The 21,353-nt window shown below is 35.9% G+C and overlaps 1 protein-coding gene across 2 annotated transcripts in view; it reads left to right on the forward strand.

Moving 5' to 3' along the window:
- Positions 1-12,497: 12,497 nt before the first annotated feature.
- The window catches only part of UBE2O_1 (E2/E3 hybrid ubiquitin-protein ligase ube2o), a gene marked incomplete at its 5' end in the record, with an annotated part of 44,982 nt that continues 36,126 nt past the window's right edge, over positions 12,498-21,353 (forward strand). Inside the window, 4 exons of one of the 2 annotated variants that reach the window (XM_051210609.1) lie at positions 12,498-12,714; positions 13,757-13,996; positions 15,947-16,053; positions 19,087-19,599. In XM_051210609.1, the coding sequence (XP_051070616.1) occupies positions 13,856-13,996; positions 15,947-16,053; positions 19,087-19,599 (761 nt within the window). The remainder of the gene's footprint in view (positions 12,715-13,756; positions 13,997-15,946; positions 16,054-19,086; positions 19,600-21,353) is intronic. The other variant, XM_012936977.3, reaches the window with a different exon arrangement.

Below are 21,353 nucleotides of genomic sequence, written 5' to 3' on the forward strand. Positions count from 1 at the left end.
CTTATACACTTGAAGCAAAGTTCAAAGTGTATTAATAGAAAAAGTGAATTTCACTACTAATCAAGTATCTAGTCCTTTAAATTCTCGAAATTAGTGAAAAGCTCTGTGAAACTACAATTTAGAAACTAACCAAATCGTGAATTCCGGTGCGAAATGCATTCACTTACAAAGTTAAATAGTATTTTGTCACTATAGCTGACGTCAGTGCGTGATGAAATCTTTTACGTCAATCCCTCACCTTAAATTTCGATTCTATATCCTATTCCTAACTCAAACTAGTTTATGGCTTCTTTTGATTGTAGTAATTAGGTGAGTTTTCTCTAAGTCGCTTGAGCTTCGTTCAAAAATTGTCCAAATGTTATATCCTTACCAAAATATCCATTGTGCAAAAAGAATTTTAGATGGTGCAAGGCTAAATGGCATAGCATACCTCCTCTTATGGAAGACTGAGTGTTAATGTATTTGATGTCGTTCATCGTGTAACCAAGTGTGTTTAGGGACACTAAATAACACTTTACATTCTTAACTCTTACTCTAAGTCTTCACTCTTTGGTAAGTACAGATTTTATGGTACCGCATTATCACTGTCAGTTACTGATTGGCCAAGAGCCTCACTTCCCTGTCAACGTAACTTTTCTGGTCCAATTTCATTTGTAAACTGGATTATACGTAACTTGGCTAACCCTAATTCTATCATGTGTTTGGTTTTAAGTTCTTTCCTTCCATACTGATCTTCATCTTAATACCCCGAATGATGGGGTGGCAACTTCGAAATCTCATAGGAATTATAGTACTTATTCGAAGTCGTTTCAGTAGGTATATCGAATTTTCTGTTCGAAGCATTATAAGGAAGTAATTTCCTACGGGCACCATTTTAAATTAATCCGCACCGTTGAACACAGAGTCTTGGCATAGCCAAAGTCAGGATAAGTAAGTTGTTTAGCTCTGTAAAGTTCTCTTATTCATTCTATTAAGGGTTTTCTCTTATTCCAAGAAGTTGATACATAGCAATGAGTTGCACTTGACCGATTATTCAACTGTGACTAGCCGTGTCACGATTTGATTGGTACATGAATATTATCCCTCTTTATAATCTGTCGGTATTTGTCGTAAACACCAAATCTTTCTGAAGAGAACGTGGGGCATCTTCACTGTCACTACTATGCCTAGCTTCAGTCCCTAGGCCTGGACACTGTTTGGTTTTGCTGCCTTACCACTCTTCATTTGTCTGGTGGCCATACTAATTTTCATTGTCTTCACAATAACATCCACGGGAAATTCTGTATATCCTGCTTCGATATCCAGTGTTTTCAGGGAGGGTGGTTTATTCAAGAGCTCTTAAACGTGTTCTCTATGTTCTACTGCTCCTAAGTTTCAGTGATTCGCTTATCATTCTCATTGTCCATGTCCTATGATATCTACACACCCGGTGTATCCTATTCTGATTTTCGCCTTTAAGTCTCCTATCAAGATGGTCAATTGATTTCCTGTGTATATCTCCATGATTAACTGCAGCCATCCTCTCAATGATATCGCTAGTCGCTCAGAACACTGGATGATATTCATTGTGACCCCCTCTCTCTTTGATTTGGAAGATACTTTGGTGATTATGAATCCATGATATTACCTTTCTTTAAGTGTTTTTCGTTCTTTTTTAAAGGTCATCAGTTCAACCTTCTACATATCCAAAGCGTTTTCTTTTCCACGGCCGGAATACAACAGCACAACTCCTAAGACTAACCTCTTCTTCTCAGTGTGCTTTCAATGGGTTCGACTTAGTGTAAACCACTTTGGAGACCATCTCCAGGTTGTTTATTTCATTTTCGTGGCAATTTAAATGGTCGTCTCGGCCTCCTACGTTTCATACTCATTCAATACACGTATATTAGTTGTTGCTCTGATAGTCAAAAGAGACAATGGCCCCATGATTTACAAAGAATCTCGGCTTTCATTATGAGGTGTCATGAATTTTCCAATAGAAACCTTTAAACTCTCAGAGAAGAGTTTTAATTATTATTTATGGTCATCTCATTGTTAACAAGGTAGGTTTTTATGAACTTTGGTTACTAACAACATGTCTCACACTGAGGTTGAGACCGCCATCGACCTTGGAAGGGTTTCAGATGTAGTTAATTTGTTTAGGTATAATCTTATGCTAAATGTTTTGTTGCACGCCATGTACTTTTTCAATCAATTCCAAGCACTTCATTGACCAGTAGTGGTGTCGGCTCCTAACCACACGATCTTTGAAGTTGAGTGTAAAATAACTGAAAAGATTCGCATTCAGCATGTAACACTAAGTGCAGGTTAACAATGACGAATGCAAAGAGAATTGATCGAAATAGCTTGGCTCGGGCACGCAGGCGTAGTCACTATAACCTCTTGCTTATTGTATCGAATATATTAACCTCTTCCCAACTCAAATGCGTTCTTCAGAAGTGCTGAACTTCATATCGCCTATCATTACCATAGGACGATTCAGTGTAGAGAATCATATGACTTCTAAGTAAGACCCTATAGATTAGGTGGTCACATCATGGCAAATCTACAGTTTTGAGATTACATCTAATGTTATGATGTTAATAATACCTAAGCAGACCATAAGTCTACAGACCAAATATTGCCGATTTCCACTCCGTTCATATCAGAACATAAGTTGTCCTTCAACAAACCATCGACATCTCACAAAACTTGTGAGGCAGTGTTAATCATGATAACTCCACTGAAGTCTATCAGTATAGCATACTTTTAACGATAACTAAAGTGGTCGCATAACTCCGATTCGCGGTGAGTCATTATATTTGAAACGGTTTACAAGATACTTGTAACGAGAATATATAGATCGATCGAGTTTTTTACGTTCACCTCCTTACATTTTGGTATGGTTCCATGTTTTAGGTAATGTCCAATATAAAGTTGCCGAACCTTTACACCGAAGCGATTCTTGTCAGTTTAGTAGTTATTTGTGGGTTTTCATGTCTTGTAACCCAAGTAAGTACGTTTGTCTTAAGGCATTGGGGTTTTCAAAAGCAGTAGCTATCACACTCACAAACGTTAAGTCGGTTAGCTGCACTGTGAAAAATAATCAAGTTCTAAATAAAGGTGTCGGGAGAAGGCGTTTGTCCCATGAAGTTATGAAATAATGAACTTAATAAACCGTGGAAACAGTGTGAGTAGATCGAAGTGTTCTGGTGCTTGGATCCAGAAATCTTAAACTGGAAGCTGATCATTTGTTAAAAAGTAGTCTAGTTTTGGATCGTTGTTATATCGCTTTTTTTGAATCCTCGATTATTATATTTGGAACCACGACCGTATATATTGTAGAAAATAATGCAAAATGTATCTTCAAACTGGTTTTCTAACAGACTTGTATCTGTTGACAGACCTCTTTCTAATCGTTCGCAAAGTTAAAATCAGCTGATGTTCTATGTGAATATTATGATGAAGATTTCAATTAAATATTTCGAGTATACCCTAGTATGATCAAGCAAATTGAAAGATACACAAAAATCAAACGAAGTAGTTGGCAAAAATTCAGCTTATAATGTCGTTAGGGTAGAATGATATTTGCTGATATTATTGATAGAATTACAAATCATCTAGACATTAAAGGGAATGAACGTCCAGTCATGTTTGCTTGGTCCAAACTTAGATGAAATCAGATTTTACTGAGAAACAATAAGAATTCAGAGTCATAATATCAGATATCATGCGAACACTAACATGGTAACAGAAACGCCAAACGATTCAGAATTTTGATCAGCAACAATTTCGCTTTCTTATCCAACTAACTCTAATTTCTATCGGTAACCATGCAATAAAACTAGAACATTCCATTATTTATCAAAATGCGGATCCCATCAGCTACTATCAATATATGTTGACCCCCCATCTCTCTTTTAGTCTTCCGATCAATCTGTCAAAATTTCTATTATTTTAACTTAATTTCAGATCACATCGTGGAACCGGTTCATATGTTGACTATAGTCAACATGCTTACCCGTAAAGTCAGTAAATTGAAGATATGCAAATATCATGTGTCTACATAGCTTCCAAAAAATTTTAAATAATCGATAGCTGCATGTATCCTGTTGTATGTCATTTTTTAGCGACTGAATCCTTCTCACGAAATCAATGCATGTTGGCTATTCATTTCCAGTACACAGTAATCCTGGCATACCGTGATCCTCGAAAACTAAAGAGGTTGCGTTCACTGTTGTACAACCTACCGGAGGCATTAATCTCCATTGATGGAAGTAGCAAGCCAATGCTTTTCCTATTCATCCAATATCTACATAAATAACTGCTAGCATTTCTTTCAATTCTATTTATACTCAGAAGGTACGTGTCAAATCTTTCAATCCAGCCCTCATGAACGACACGACATATACACTACTTCGCCCTTGTTATGTCTCTTTAACGGAAGACTTTATGGAACTAGGAACATCCATAGCAATTATTTCGGCTCCATTCGCATCTGATATTATGACTTAAATTGATTTAGTATGTGATACCAGGTCATTGATTCGCTTGAAGTGTTCCGCTTGACTTACCACTGACGTCAATCATTCCATGTCTCTTCTACATTCTATTTCTTGTAAGCTGATTTCCAATTTACTACGTGTAAGACGCTGTGTAGATGGTAGCTGATTTTATAAATGAGTGATTAGAATTCGAGATGTGAAATCTTACCTGGGAGCTCCTTTAGTATTTCAATACAACGCATTGCAAATCTTTCAATATATATCTGCCGGTATATGTCATACGCTGTCGGTGTATAGGGTATTCTTTACTCAGGGTTGTCATCCATCATAGCTTTGTACGTACTTTATATCTTACATGCCGTATTTACGTGCACTGAAACAGTCCAAACTTCAATTTTCATGAGTGACATTTTGGACATCACTAAAGGGAGAAAAAGTTATTGAATATTGTAACATAAAAGGCAAATGAACTTTAGCATTTGTATTACTGTTTCTAGATATTTAGGCTCTCAGTTACACACTTAACTACATTACAGCGTTGAACAACTTACACTTTAGACTAAAGCTGAAATTCTTCTTGGGTATTGTGAAAATAAGATGGTACAGTGTTTCGTGCAGACATGTTAAATGTATGTAATTATATACCCGTTTTAGAATATGACATCATATTTAGCGTTCAAACATCAAATACATTCATTCGATCGGCTGATTTGTGGTCAGTTGCCTGATGAGTTTAAAAGAGTTGCGCACGAATCTCGCCAACATACCTTTTTTGACTGCCTGCTTACTTATCTGATAGTCATGTCCCATTATTATATTGCTCTTTAAATAAATATAAACTGTTATACTTAGTATAGCCAATACAGTCGTGTATCTAGACCATGGAGTTGTTTGTCCACTTAGTTTCACATAAATAATGCTTAGGTCTTATAATGCAGAGATTTAGATTAAAAGCTTTATTTGCCGTATATATATATTGTACATTACGTACTTGCAAATTACTCTCTGCCACTTTTGCGGCTAAAAGCCTATTCATACATAAGATGTAGCGCAGCCCTAGTGTAAAATGAAAAACTCTCATATTATTCATGTAAATTCGGACAATTTGAAAGAACTCGACACTATAAATAAAATGTTTTATTCACTCGCCAAAGCGATAGAAAAATGAATAATACTGTGAGGATGCCACAGGTATTTTGAGTTTGACAATCCTTTAACCAGTAACACCTAATATGAATCGTACCTACCAAGTAAAATCAAAAGACAGAAGCGAGGAGGTTCGAAGATATATTTGATAGGCTGTCAATATATTCAGGATCGACTGATCTAATCTGGCTAGCAATAGCAGGGGATGTTGAGCACGGAGTTCCCACTCGTGATCTGGTGGGGATGCATGACCGAGTGCCTTCAGCTAAGTGAGTTCATTAAAACTAATGTGGTCAGCATCCACTGTCGAAGACTTACAGGGCAATTGATTCTGGAGATTTATTTACCGCTACAACTGCTTTTCCAAAACAATGAAAAACTTGGTGTGATATAAAATCAGGCCAATTTCGACATTTTCCATCCTCATTTCATCTCGTTGCGTTACCCACATGTATAATTTGTCTCGAAATTCTAATGGATGTGTCAGGTTGCTCATGAAACCAAAGCGTGGTGGTTGCATCCTGCTTGCTGAGTTTTTGAGATGGAGCATTGAAGACACCGGCTAGAAATGTCTGGCCTAATTCGGTGCGTGCTAGTTTTATTAACATCTGGATTATCTCATTTTCTTGGGAGTTGGTACTTGTTTTGAAGCAGCATGTTTTCCAGCCATGTACTCAGTGCGTTTGCGCTGCAGAATGACTCTGTCCCCTCGATTATTTTATTTGTATGCGATATCACAACCTTAAAGCTTGTGTTAATTTGTATTGCCAGTGACCAACCTATTTTGTGTGTCCTATAACATTGCGAAAGTGTTGTTTCTTGTGTACTCACTCTGTCTTCCGAATTATCAGATAAAAGCCATGTTTCATCTAAAGCTTTGATCTTCATATCCAATCAAAAGCATTTAACCATTAGCAGTTCTACGTTGCTACCAAGGCATTGATAATTTGCTCTGTCACGTGATATTCCTCTCAGGCAGTATCTGTTTTCTGGAGCATGCCTGTTGGGTTTTGGGTTGTTGTGTTGAAGATCGCAATAATTTCAGCCCATCTTTAACTTATGTTGCACTGCCCACAGTGCTTCGTTTGAAAATGTTTTCAAATAACTTATTTCAGTCATTTTATTCGATATATTTCGATGAGAATAATGAATGGAAATTGTTGGGATCTGTTTAGGGCACAATAGCATGCACATATTTTTATTGTGTAATTTTCAGGTGACTAAGCTATGTTTATTCATATTTCTCTTATTATAAGCTTTATCCTGACGTATAGATTATTATCATATGGCTTACCGTTCTTAAGTTATGCTCAATATATTATTTGCCGTCTCCCACATTTACAGCCACTTTTGGCTAGAACTTGTACAGATTTTATGTTTTATGGTGCGATGTGGTCTGTTTGGTTTGTATATAAACCCAATATGTCTGAAATACACGATTCATATCACGGAGGCTGAGATTGGCGTTCTGGGTTCAACAGGCAGGAAGAAATACCGATAATGATTTTAGACTGCTCATACGGGTTTACGCGTGACTGGTCCTTTAGATAATTCACTGTTCTCTAATTGGCGGTGTCATTACTTTATATATTGATAGGGCACAAGGCCACAAGTTACAACACTATTGGTAATTATTTCTAAAAGCTTATTTATAGTATCGTCTGAACAATTGTTCGCTCTGTTTTAAGGCATCAAAACACATATGTGTGCAAAACCATGGAAATATATGTATTGGCATTCAAAGAAGTGTGATGATAAAATAATTGTCATCAGCGTACCATTAAGGAGGTAGGTTGAAAGATAGTTTTGAGGAAATTGCATAGAAAAACATGATAATTAGGTGTATTTGAATTTTAGTACGAACTAGGAATCTCAGATATAACGCAATTGGATCAAGAAGTACAAGATAAGCACGAACGAATGTACTGTATTTGGAATTCAAAATCAAGCATTCAGCAAGCACAAAGGAATCATTAGTTCATTCAAATACCACACAAAAGCTCCTCTGCAAGTCTATAGACACCCGTTATATGTAGTCATGCGATCTATTTCACTGTGGCCAGTGACTCATGAAACGCTTTGATTGGTCTATTGCTCATGTATATTAGAGTGGAGCATGATATCAACCTAACGAAAAATAAGATTGTTCGATCATCTATATTGTTCTAATTCCCTGAATTATTATTATTATTCACAAACATCTTATCGGTGTACAAGTGTTATGAAGAAACCATTTCGCATTTCTTCAAAAATGAAATTATACACAAGTTTCAATAATGTTAGCATTATATTTGCCATATTTGAAAAAGAGGATAATAATAATAAGTCAGGTTCTATGTAACTGAGAAGAATATTGAATTGAGTTTAAAGAATAAAAGGGAGAAAATAAGGGGATGAAAATAACGGAGAGATGAAATACTCAAACAGTTCAATAAGCGTGTTTATGAACACAGAACAGGAACAAACGACCACGTATGTACCTTCAAATTAGTAACGAAAGTAAAATAGAAAATAATTATGAAAAATAATTTATTGTTGCACTAAGATATGACGCTAGAATAAATGTTTGTGCAGTCGTAGTTTGGAGTGATGCTATGAAAGTTTCAATTAAGTGCAATGGATTACCAAATATCGACATGTATGAGTCGTATATGCATAGTGAAGATAAAAATGAGTATGAGAAGTTAATTTAAGTGCAACACTAGTTGTTATTTCAGTTACAAACTTTGTAAACACAAGAATAGTATTTGCTTAGATGGAAAAAAGAGAGAAAAGAAACGAACACCTGGTGAAAGGATTGAATCATGGTAATAATAATAATTATGCTATGAATATCGACCTCTGAAGTAAACCAACAATTTAAAAAAATAATAAAAAAATAAAATAGGATAAAAATCCTTTACTGCACTTGGATGAATACATGTAGATTTGCGCAATGGTATGCAGAGTGAAACTGGATATTAGTATAAAAATTTGCGCAATAATAATTTGCAATGGTGCTATTAAAGTCACTATCAATTGCAAACGATAATCAAATATAAATTTCTATGTGTTATATATATGTGGTGAAGATAAAATGAATCTGAGGATCTGTTTAAGTGTAACATTGGATAGTTTTTTTATCGTCTTTAGGTATAGACTTTGAATGTTCAGGAACAAAATGTTTTTAGAAGAAACGGAAGGAATGAAAAGAATATCTTATGTGTCAAGGGACCAATAATGATATTAATAATACTAATAATTATAAATACGAACACAAGCAGACTTCATATATTAAGATGAATAAAAATAAAATAGACGTTGAAAGTTTCAAAGTTTACACTTTGCTTTTCAGTCAATTAGATAGATGACGGATATTGTTTGTATAAATCACTATTAAACACATTGATACTCAATAGGTGACACAATCCACTTTCGGAAAGAAAATTATCAAAGAGACTTCTGAATCGGGTTGTGGTTTCACTGCAACGGAGGTTCACTGGCAGTCTGTTCCACATGGTTGAGTAGCGAATAACGAAAAAATTCTGGCGTAAGTTTGTGTAGGTTCTTGAAATCGCTAGAATATTCTCCTTATTACGTAGATTGTGGGAAGATATCACAGAGCATGAAGGGGTGGGTACCAAAGAGTAAGAAATACCGTTAATAAGCCGGTAGATAAAGGCAAGGTCTAATTTGATACGCCTGATCCAGAGAGGCCATAACATTGATCGTATTGGCTGAGTAGAATTATGAAGAAAGTGGGTTTATGGCAAAGTTATTTCAAAATAACCATATGCCAACCATTTATACAAGTTGTTAGATGCAAAAAGAGAAGAGAGACGATACCGCGAACAAAAGTATCAGAGTTTAGTCTTCAACCTAAACTTAGGCACAACGGTGAGTTAGTATCTAGTTGTGATATCCTAGCGCAGAATAAGTGAGTGGTAACTGTTAGGAATTATTTATGGACTATTATTACATATTTTCCTACTCAATAACTGTTAAGTAACTGTATTATATTTATATCCATATTTCCTTTATTATGAGCCTCCATATGAACTGTTGACTACTATCATATGATTTACCATTATTAAGCTGTTCCTAACCTATTTTTCATAGTCTCTCACACTCACAGCAAGTTTTGGCTTGATTTATATAATGCTTTTTTTATTTTATGGTATAATCTGGTCTAGTTTTGTATAAAGCAAGTATTTTTGAAATAAAAGATTCATATAGTGCGAATGAGATTGTATTCTGAACTCAACGGACAAGGTAGGGTGATAGGAACCAATTAAGCACCCAAAATGGGTTCTAGGCCGCTTGAACCGGCCAAAGCTCCATTGATTTCACACAATGTCAAGGTCGTATAAGCCGGTGTTCTAATTAACGATTTAGTCACGCGATAAATAACAGGGCATAAGAACATAACAGTAGAAATAATAAGCTGTCAAATAGCATCTGAAATAACGAGTAAACTCCTAGTCATAATGCGAGCTCGAAAATTCACAGAATGGTCAATTCACCATTATTCTGGCTCAAAAATAACCAGGAAGAATATGACATACATTACGTAAACTGACATTAAAAATTTAAATACGATGCAAGTAAACATATTTAGGTTAACGAAACATTAACGGCTGCAACAAAATCTGAAGCAACACGAAACATAACGCTAATGAGACACTGTGATTTACAGGCTTCGTAAAAAGGGCTGATATCGTCCGACTAACGAACGACCTTTCTTGGTACGGGGGCTGACTCTAATCATAGCTGTAGTGGTGTGTGGTTCAATAAGTACTGCTCGAAGCTTTAGAAAACCTGGTAATAACCTGATAATAATAGTAGCTCTGTTTAAAACAGTAGGCGCTTCTGGCGCTCTCGAAGTGATGCAATCAGAAGCCATGCTTCCGAAGACAGGGCTAAATTTATGAAGGATAGTTTTCACCCGGTTACCCACCGTTACAACATGAACACAAAGTATTTAGCTTACAATAAATTTATTGCAAATGCCACTATTTTTACAGGTTTTGGGTTGCATTTTTCTCAAACTTTGGAATTCGTTTGCTCATTGTTTCAACCTTTCGATTTTATTTTACTTCGGTCCGGTATATGTTAAGTCTGCCTTAAAAACCTTAAACTTGAAGGTTTGTTGTAAGAATAAATACCGTTGTTATTAAAACAATGTATTTGAACTGATTACTAGCGATTTACCAGTAAACGTCTGTCACTTAAATAGAAATTTAGTTGTAAGTTGTGAGCGTAATTATTGACCGAGCTTAAAGAATGGATCAAATCAGAAATTGTAAGTCATACCATTGTAATTATGACTTATAAACTCACAATTGAGTTGATTTTCACTGCTATCCCACGTCATGTAGAAATGAAATCTATTTTCGCTACAAACCAACAAGGTTGTTGAGTAGGCTTCCCGTTTTCATTCAACATTTTTGTTGCTAGAGCTCATTAGGCTTCTGCCTAAAGTTGAATTATTATTGAAGATTAGGTTTCCATTAATATAGGTGGACCATTGATAAGGTCTCTCATCAGAGACATACAGCGAATTCGTAGGTTCGGTATTGAAAGCAAAGTCAGATAATTGATCAATGACCACCTCAGTGACCGGAGGTAGTACGTGAAAAAAAACAGTACTTAATCATTGTAATAATATATGAAGAGTGGAGTTCATCATGAAAGAATCCTAAATCATCTTTTTTCCTCTGCTTAAGTAGTATTCCCAATGAGGTGAAGTCATCCGCTTATTGTTTGAATATAAAATAAAAGTACGGAAACTCATACAAAATCATGGCGACAGGATGGAAACAGAGTATGATCTAAATGTCTTTTTTAAGTGATCAAACAGGTAGTTGTTAATGATAAGTTCCCGAAAAGGCGATTGTGTTGTTGAATCACTATCAAGATGTCTTACAACATTCTATCAATCGAAATTTCCTTGCCCATGTGTGGTTATTACAAGAAGTGGTGAACCATTCTAGATAATGAACACAAAACGTCGGGTAGCTGTGGATTGTCCGCTCCGAAGCCTCAAGATTTTGCAAGTAGTTCAGAATTTAATTCATAGCGATTAAATCACTCACCAGGTTTTTTCTCTTTTGTACTAGTCTATACTACAGAGTTACCCACTATTCTACCATACATGGAACTCAAAACTAACATGAGCACCGCGAAGCCTCAGAAACATACAGTTTATCATTTGAAATACCAGATCAGTTCGAGCTCACCACTCAAGATGTTGTGGATATTTGGAACTTAACAACGGCATTTTCGTAACAACTTCATGATCAGGGATCCTTAAAACAGTCAATACAAGAGTTAGGAATAAAAACATTCGTTGATATATGTGGAAGACATTCGATGTGTTGAGAAGCGTAATAACCTGAGAGAGGGATGAGTTACATGGCATACTTAATGGTGGTCTGGGTTACTGTGTAAATGTAACAGGCGATAGTTACGCGCATTTATGAGTACCAAATCCAACATTTTGTTCTCCATGAGATCTCCAGATTGAATTATCTGCAAATTTACCAGTGTACAAGGTTATACTAAACCACATCAAGTGTTATGTGAAGGTAGCAAGTACATTTATTGGTCTAAATTGCACTATGCTTTGCATATGTTTAAGCATCACCTGGTTGTATGATATGAAACAAACTTTGGTAACCATAATGATCTTAGTAGGTCAATCGTCACTTGTCAGCCAAATCTGTAATAGCCCCAGTAGTCAAATGTAATGTAGCCGATTGTAATGAATGCCGTTGTTGATCTTAACTCTTTAGCAGCAATAAAAAGTAAATTGAACGAAATCAGTTGATTTAACCTAGGTCAACAAATGTATATTTGGTGCTTGAAATTCTCGTATGACCTTCAGCTCCTCAGGATTGCTTTAAGCGCATATTTTAAAGTTTTTTACACGAGGACGTCGGTAGAATCAATGGTGTCACACAATGCAGTTCTCAAGGGTGATATTGTTTATTATCTGCATAGGCCGACAAAAAGTGCATACATTGGCTCGGTTATAGCGTCAGATGTTCATCCAGCGAGAAATAGTAATGAAGTTACTCATGACAAATGTGAAAATGAAAACACGGTAATTTGTGATCTTTACAACACTACAGAGGTTTTTTCGTCTCTGGGTTTTTTTATTTAGGAAGTCGTCTGCTTCTTGGTTTGGCGATTGATCTAGGTCCGCGACCACTGTTCGCATCGGTACATCGATCATATTGACTATAGTCAATAGGGGGAATCCCAAGTGAAAATATTATTTATGGACGACCTTTGAGTGACGCTAAAGTGGCCTTGATAATGTCCACACACTGAATAGTGTTAAATGAAGTCTTTAAATCCATTTGAAAAATAAGGATTATTCACAGTTGATGGTTAGGGATTAGATTTAGGATTTTCATCACGAACTGACATCATTTACAATACCAAGACGTTATTTAACCAAATGGATAAATAATTTCGCGCCGAAATTCAAGACCTGATATCGTAAATTACATTGGTTCGTCCACAATTCATAGTCTTGCCGAATACCAATCTTCCTATCTTAAGAAAAAATGTCTGTTTTGGGTAAATGGCAGAAAAACCCCGAGAATTCGGAGATTCCCCTTAAATCGAGAGATCGGGATTCCGTAAAATTGAGGCGATTTCAGGAAGATATATGCAAAACTGGACACACTCCCCTGATCTCTAATTTATATGGAAGTAGATATAGAGCGCACACTTGGGATGTTGAGAGACGCACTAAATAAACAACTTGTTCTGATCTCTTTATCTTCGTCCACATAAAGATTCACACTTGGTTATGCTACTTTCTAATTGATGAATATAGAAAATTAGTTGTGTACAGATATTCGGATACGCATGCCATTTTCAATACTGAGAAGAGAGATAGAACAAAAACAAAGCTTTACTGAGCGTAAATAGGAGCATCTGAACATGACGCTCAAGACTTCATGAATTTTTACCAGTCAAACGTAGTTGTGAAATTATCAAAAACGTTTTGAAAGGCAGTAGTACCCGTATTAAGTCGACAGTTAGCCTTCTGTAACTTATCCTTGTCAAATTATTTTATCATCCCAATCCTATATGTTGTTATAATTATGTACTAATTTATAATAATGATCTAGGTTAAAGTAGATTGGAGGACGTTTGGATTTAAATCTAATAGTAGCTCCATACCACTCAATTTAAAATCAGATGAAGTTCACTTTTTGGACAGAAGTTATATGCCTGGAGAGGTCGTTCAAAACTTAGAAACCAATATGATTGGAACGATCTCAAATGTCTGTATGACAGCCCATGCAGAAATACTAGACCACCAGAAGGTCATGTTCGATATTCAGTGTGATCATTTAAGAAGTGTATATGTAAGCGACCCATTTTATTTTATTGACACCGTCATTGTATTTTTCATTCCCACAGCGTGTTTGTTGAATAGATTTGACATAGCTTATGTCCATGTCTGTTGTAAATATTCCGTAGTTTGGACAGCTTATTTACTTTGAAACTTATTTTTTTTTAAAAACCTCGAAAACCAAGGGATATATTATACAAAATGGCATTACGTTGTTATAATATAAAAGCGAACGTATAAATAGAAGTAATCTTGTAAGATGCATTCAAGAGGCATAGTGCTCAAGGGTTTACATAGAAATGTACACTCAATACTGCAGTATAACCAACATCTCTACTGGATGAAGTGACTCATGTTGGTAAACTGAGATCAACTTCTGCAAACTACTCATTAGTGTCGAAAATTTACCGGAAAAGTAATTGATATAGATAAAATTTAGTATGGGATTGTTTCACTAATAGTGAAGAGTTGTGGATGGTTTAACTAGGCGTTCCTACATATTGATTCGTATCATTGGATATAAAAAGAAGTCTTTTAAGTATTTCAAAGAAAAATTATTTTATTTAAACACATAGATATTGTCAGAATGGGTTTTGTGGAGAGTTTTAGAAATTTTCACAGGTTGAAATCATGAGTCAGTTGAAGCTAGACCACCATTGAAAACCTGGAAGCACTGGACGGCCGTTTCGTCCTGGTATGGGACTCCGGCAGTGCGCATCCACGACCCCGCACCACGCGGGGCTCGAACCCAGGACCTACTGGCTTCGCGCGCGAGCACTTAGCCACTAGACCACTGAGCCGGCATCCAACGGTGTTAATGTCTAACTTCAACCAAGTGCTCGCGCGCGAAGCCAGTAGGTCCTGGGTTCGAGCCCCGCGTGGTGCGGGATCGTGGATGCGCACTGCTGAGGAGTCCCATACCAGGACGAAACGACCGTCTAGTGCTTCCAGGTTTTCAATGGTGGTCTAGCTTCAACTGACTCATGATTTCAACCTGTGAACATAGATATTGGTACAAGGAGGCAACAAATACATATGCGCCACACAAATCTCATTCGATATGTGTGAGGACTGTGATACTGCCCGGGTGCCCAAACCGAAACAGGTGGTTTTCTTAGGGGACCACTGCCCGAGCCTTCGACCTAAAGGTCTAACCCACAAGGCAGTGAAGCATCGTAAGGAGATGCAGTCCCATGGAAGCCGGTGACCAACAACTGGTTCATACGCCATTTGTTCCTTCAGGATACTGGAGCCCATGTGCACCATTGGTTTGGGATCCGGTTAAAGCGCCGGAAATTCGCTTTTCACCCTTTCATTTTCGTAAACACCACGAAGGGACGAGAAGGCAATGAGTAGGACTTCCCTGACAGAGGCTGTATACGCGTAGCAATGTGAGAGCATTTCGAGAGGGAGAGCGGACATTCCCCACTCTCAGTCGTACCAGGGCATTTGGGGGCATGGAGGTGGTTACTTCGTCAAAAAAATTTCAAAGAAGAAAGTTGAATTTAATTTGTCACCGCTTCCATAAAAGATCGATTCCAAGCTTATTGAGTCTGGATCTGTAGTTTAAGGTGTAATCACCTCCAAGACTTCGAAGTGTAAATCGCATCTGGACGAATTCTAGTCTTAATTTAACCTCCATGCAAACGATAATAAGGATAAAAGTTCAGCATTCTAGGAATAGTCGAAGACATCCCGGAAATCATTGAGATCGGGGTCTGTTTAGAGACCTGTTTTGAAAAGCATAAAATATGAGACTACCTAGGTCGTAAGTCGACTACTGTATAAAACTCAGATAATACCTCACTATTTATGGTAAGGCTTAGGTTAAGTAAAAGATTACCAAACCAAATCCAACCACGTTTAGCAGTGTTAAACTCACCTTTTAGTTGTCAATCAGTAACAAAACCACTATTCATATGAGCTACACTATTATCTCATTTTAAATAAATTTACCTTTTAGCCATGGACCACACATGTTGACGAAAACTATGTGATTTGGAACAGTTGGCTCGGTCGGGTGTCAGATTGTCGTCTTATGGCAATCATCCGATTTTTGGATGGAGCACGGTAAATGATATCTGAAAATCCTAAAGTTTTCAGAGTAACTGGTAGTGTTTTCAATCCCAAGTTGATAAGTTAAATAACATAACTTTTAAGATTAGGTAGCTTCATTATCATTAATTAATATCTTTAAATAACTGGTGTTTCTACTTTCTAAAAGTTATTATATTTCGACACATTTCATGGTATATTTTTACTCGTTTTCCTAAGTTGCCCTATAAAATGGCTTGTAAACGTTGACATTGTGCATGGCAGTTTTGTCTGAAAAACGCCTAAGAACTATCATTTTGCACGCAATTAAATCAATATATATACTGTTTTATTTTACTAATGCCGTAAGTTTCATGTACAGCCTATAGCTTAAATTATTTATTTATTTGAACACACAAACATTGGTAAAAGGGGGCACCAAATACATTTGCACCACACAATAACAATGAGGCCAGTAGTACTTATCACTGATTTGTGTGAAGGCTGTGATGCTACCAGGGCGCTCAAACTTAAGCAGATGGTTTTCTTAGGCAGCCACAACCCGAGCCTTTGACCTGATGGTCTAATCCACAAGGCAGTGGAACAACGTCAGAAAATACAGTCCCACGGTAGCCGGTGACCAACAATAGGTTCGTACTTCATCTGTTCTCTCAGGATCCTGGAGCCCATGTACACCATTGGTTTGGAATCAGGGTTTTCCAACTTCCCTAGGTAGACCTTCCATATCCACCAACCTGGTGAAAGTGCCGGACATTCGCTTTTCGTCCTCTCAATTTCGTAAACAACACCCCCGCCACGAGGAGGCATTGAGTAGGACTTCTCTAGCAGTGGCTATATACTCGTGGTCATGTGAGAGCATTTTGAATAGAGTGGACTCTTCCCAGCCTTGGCCGTACCAGGACATTTGGGGGCATGGCTTAAACTAGTAAGTCCACAATGAACTTGTGATTTCAAATTATTTTAACCGTTGATCATGCGATATAGTACAGCACGACTAGGATATAAATGAACGGTAGCTATATAAACTTCTATACTTTCGACCGACAGATCCGAGCTTTGACTGTAGCTTTAAACAACTTGAAAGCATCTAATTATAACACGTGTTATTCGAAATTTCAAGCTTTGTGGAATATGGGAAAAGTTGTTAGGCCTCTAATTTTATGTTGATAATACAGCACATATTGTTTATTATTTAAATGAATAGCTTGGTTATTGAGTGTGTTTCTGCTTATTGCTAAGTTACCCGGATAAGTACGTAAACAGCGTTTGTACCCGCAACCCAGTTGTCAACACCTTATCTAATTCTGAATTTTCAGAAATTTACATTTGTGTAATGTTGAAATTCATATGGAAAAATCCTCACAGCAAATTTTTGTTCTTTTGTGAAAACGTAACTAATGGTTAAATTTACCCCTTCCCTCTTTTCGTGAATACTACATTTATTACTTGTCATCATGCATTGAAGCTTTAAAATGAATGTTTTGTCAAATATGACCCATGTACTGACAAAGTAGATCCGCTCACTGTCGATGATAAATTTCAGTTTTGAGTGAGATATTATTATTATCAATAATTATAATCTTTCCTGGTGTACTTGATATGAATAAGAATTATTTCGAAAAAGTTTTTTCAAATTTTTATGTTTTTTTAACGTAAAAAACTTTTTAATAGTATATTTCACTTAACTCATAGATCATAAGACCTATATATATATATATATATATATATATATATATATATATATATATATATATATATATATATATATATATATATATATATATATATACCTATCAACATTTTTTTCTCTTGTAAAAAGGAGCTATACAATTGAGACTTTTTTCAATTTTAGTGGAAATATTTGTGAATCGGTCACAAGGAAATCATTAGTTCACTTTCATCACTTGAGATTATGTTTTTTCATGTGGCCAACAATCATTTCGCTTACATCGTATTCAATTTCTCATAAAAGTTGTTCGAAAAAAACATCACATGGAAAAATTATAATGTATGATTAAGAACGCTTATTTTCTTTATAGGGATGTAATTGTTACCGAATAGAAGACAAATGGTCAAACATATTGGCGAAATTTGTTGCTTAACAAAGAATAACGAAAAACTGACACAAAAGTATAAAGTTAATGGTGACACTAAGTTTAGCTTGTTAATTAAAATACACTTGATCTTCAAACGTTTTACTTCAGGTTGGAATTCTGCTCCACATATTTTTTTATTTGGGCGATCGAAATGACTGTCGAATAGTGTATGTGGCCGTAAACTCCCGGCATAATTCTGTACTTCAGTCAGTCAATCTTAAGTAATGTAGAACCTACCATATATGTGTACAGGTTCAAGTTGACACCATAATAGTTCAGTGAGATTAAATTATCAATTCAAATACTTGAATAGTAGATGTAGTAACAGTATTATTGTTCGTAGAAAATATTAGGAATAGACAATACAACTTGAGAAGAATGAGTTTAAGCAATAAAATATCCAAGATAATTTTAAAATTCAAGATCTAAGGAAACACAAAGAAAGAACATTTGCAGCATTGAGAATAATTCTGGATCACGCCATCCAATATCTTCAATTATTCGTTACAATAATCGTGTTGACCCCAACTAGGTAGTTTATATCCACCTGCACAATCCAGTTTAACAATTAATAACTTCATGGACTGATGCCATATTTGGGTTTGGTCCTCCCTGACTTTTTAAAATCGTACTCTTGTCCTTTGTAAATCAGTTACATTATTCAGTTCAATTCAACAACTCATCGAAATGGTACATATATGTTAATTGTTTATCATTTCCAGAAATCTTATTCTCTTTACCTTTTAATTTCTTTGTGTTTTTAAGCGATAACATTACAGCTTGAATCGATCTTCTGTTTCGCGATATTATGAATATTTTTGTCTCTATTTAAGAACTTAATTTGTAACTCAGGATATTAGTGTGGCGTATTATAACTGTATACTATTATTTTTATTGATAAATCACTACTCTTAATTTCATAACTGTATTCCATGCATATTTTTATATTTAGACTTCTTGTTGGAGATAATTGCCTAGAATGTTTTGAGTCATTTTTATCAGTGCCAGATGAATATATGAATAACAATTACGAAGGTATTTGGTTGATCGGTGATGCGTTGGATTTAAGATCTAATGCGAATTCATCCAAATCAAGTAAATTTGATTTTCTCAGTTTACCTGTGGATTCGACCTCTAATAAATGTCGTAACACAGATAAGTCAACAAATTCAGAATCAATGCCACCGTCTGATGTATATAACAGTTCACATTCAGCCAACAAAACATTCCCACTTGGACATCCTATTAAATTTCTACAGGCACTTGCACAATATCCTATCACTAAAACATTCTCTCATCATCCTGAACAAATAACATGTCTTTTGAAACGTACACCTATTTTCTTAGTTGAAACACCCGCTCATAATGCTGTTTGGCTTTCTCGATTAAAATCTAGTGTAGATGTTGTATTTTGTGTTGAACATTTTGCTCCTGTTGAAGCCACTATTCATTGGCTCGCTAATCGGTAAGTTCATATATATATATTTAGGGGAGTTTAGATTTAGTTTGTAGAACTTAATTTTAAATTTACTGTCAAAAGTATTTTAAGCTTAGTCATATATTGTGGTAATGCCTCTGGCAAATGTCCTTAGACGACAATGTTCTATGGAAACAGTGAATAACATCTAGAAGACTTAGCTGGTTTAATCATTCTGAAATTATTGACAGATTGTTCGAAATGTATAGCGCAAATACATCACATTCTTCAGATCGACTCCGTCTTCTCATTGTTCTATCGAAATTCAATAATCAATGTAAATAATATTTTTAACCGAGAAATAATTGACGAAAACACCATTGACATTCAATTTCAGCCAACCTAACAGTTGTACTTCTATGTATAAATACATTCTTTCAAATGTTACTAGAAGTGCTTATTGTACTGCCCACAATTAACAGAGTTATTATTTCTCTGAAACATTTACCTACTGTTCGATTCCTCAAATACAATCCATAATAAACTGTATAAAGAGAAATATCAGGGATTTCATTTTGATCACATAAATCGTTTTTTATTTGTATTCTCTAATCCTTTATAGATGTGTTTATGGTATCCGGAAAATAAATTATGCAACTTAATGTTAGTCGGGTTTCTGAAAGTATTAAGATTCTGTCAATAAACCAATTGTTAATGTATTTCGTGTGCAGAAATGTTGTTAAGCCACAAAACTACTGTATTAACAAATTCACGGCTATATTTTCATTTTTTCTCTCTGATAGTCAGATGTTCGATCATAGGTGTCCTCGAAACATTGCTCGTATATCCTAGGACCATCGAGTAAGTAACACAGTTGTTAGGAAACAGGTACTAGGGAAGGATGGCAAATGGATTGATGAAGTGGTGAAACTTCATCAGTTGAGATGACTGGGACACGTGTTACGTACGCCCAACCACCGACTGCCTCGACGTGCTATGTTCAGTGGTATAGGAGTAGGTTGGAAGAAAGCTAGGGGTGGCCAGACCAAAACATGGCACAAGTCCATGAAGTCACTGCCAAGTGGACTGAGTCATGTTGGTAGGTGTAGACTACCTGGTTGGGGACCGCGAGATGATAGCAACCGATGGTTAGAGACCTTGAATGATATGGCTCAAAATCGTTTGCGATGGTGCAGGTGCATTCACTCTTTGTGTTCTCCCAAATTCCAACCTTCTGAATTCTTTATGTCCCTTTTTTTCCTCTTCCCAAATTTATTTCACTGTATTATACTCTTTAAATAACATCTCCAAACCCTAATCTTCCCGATTACTGCTTATACTCTTACTACCTCTACCACTACGGGACTTGAATCGACAACTGCATCTCTGTGCTAATGTGGTGTGGCAACTCGAACTGATGTACGTACGTACGAAGTTCTACGTTGTTACTGACTGACTGATAGTCAGATATGAAAAGAACAAAAAGTAATCCAATCATTTTACCTGGAAAAAATCCATATGTATTTGAAAATTATTCGTGGAAAGCTGATGTTCTTTCTCTTTTTCGTGTTTAATTATGGTGAATATAGAAATGATTTTATCGGTCGAATTCATATGTCAACTAATAGCAATATGTCGAGATTAAATAGCTGTCACTTCTCAGTATGAAGCAATATTCATGCATCATTAGTTATTGAACGGAACAAGAACAACAACGTTTGCAGAATAAAAGTTATATCCTATTTCATGGCTTCTCACCAGCTGCATACAAACTAAAATTACAATTATCAAAATAACGGTTA

Source organism: Schistosoma haematobium, chromosome ZW (genome assembly GCF_000699445.3).
Source record: "Schistosoma haematobium chromosome ZW, whole genome shotgun sequence".
Lineage (NCBI taxonomy): Eukaryota > Metazoa > Platyhelminthes > Trematoda > Strigeidida > Schistosomatidae > Schistosoma > Schistosoma haematobium.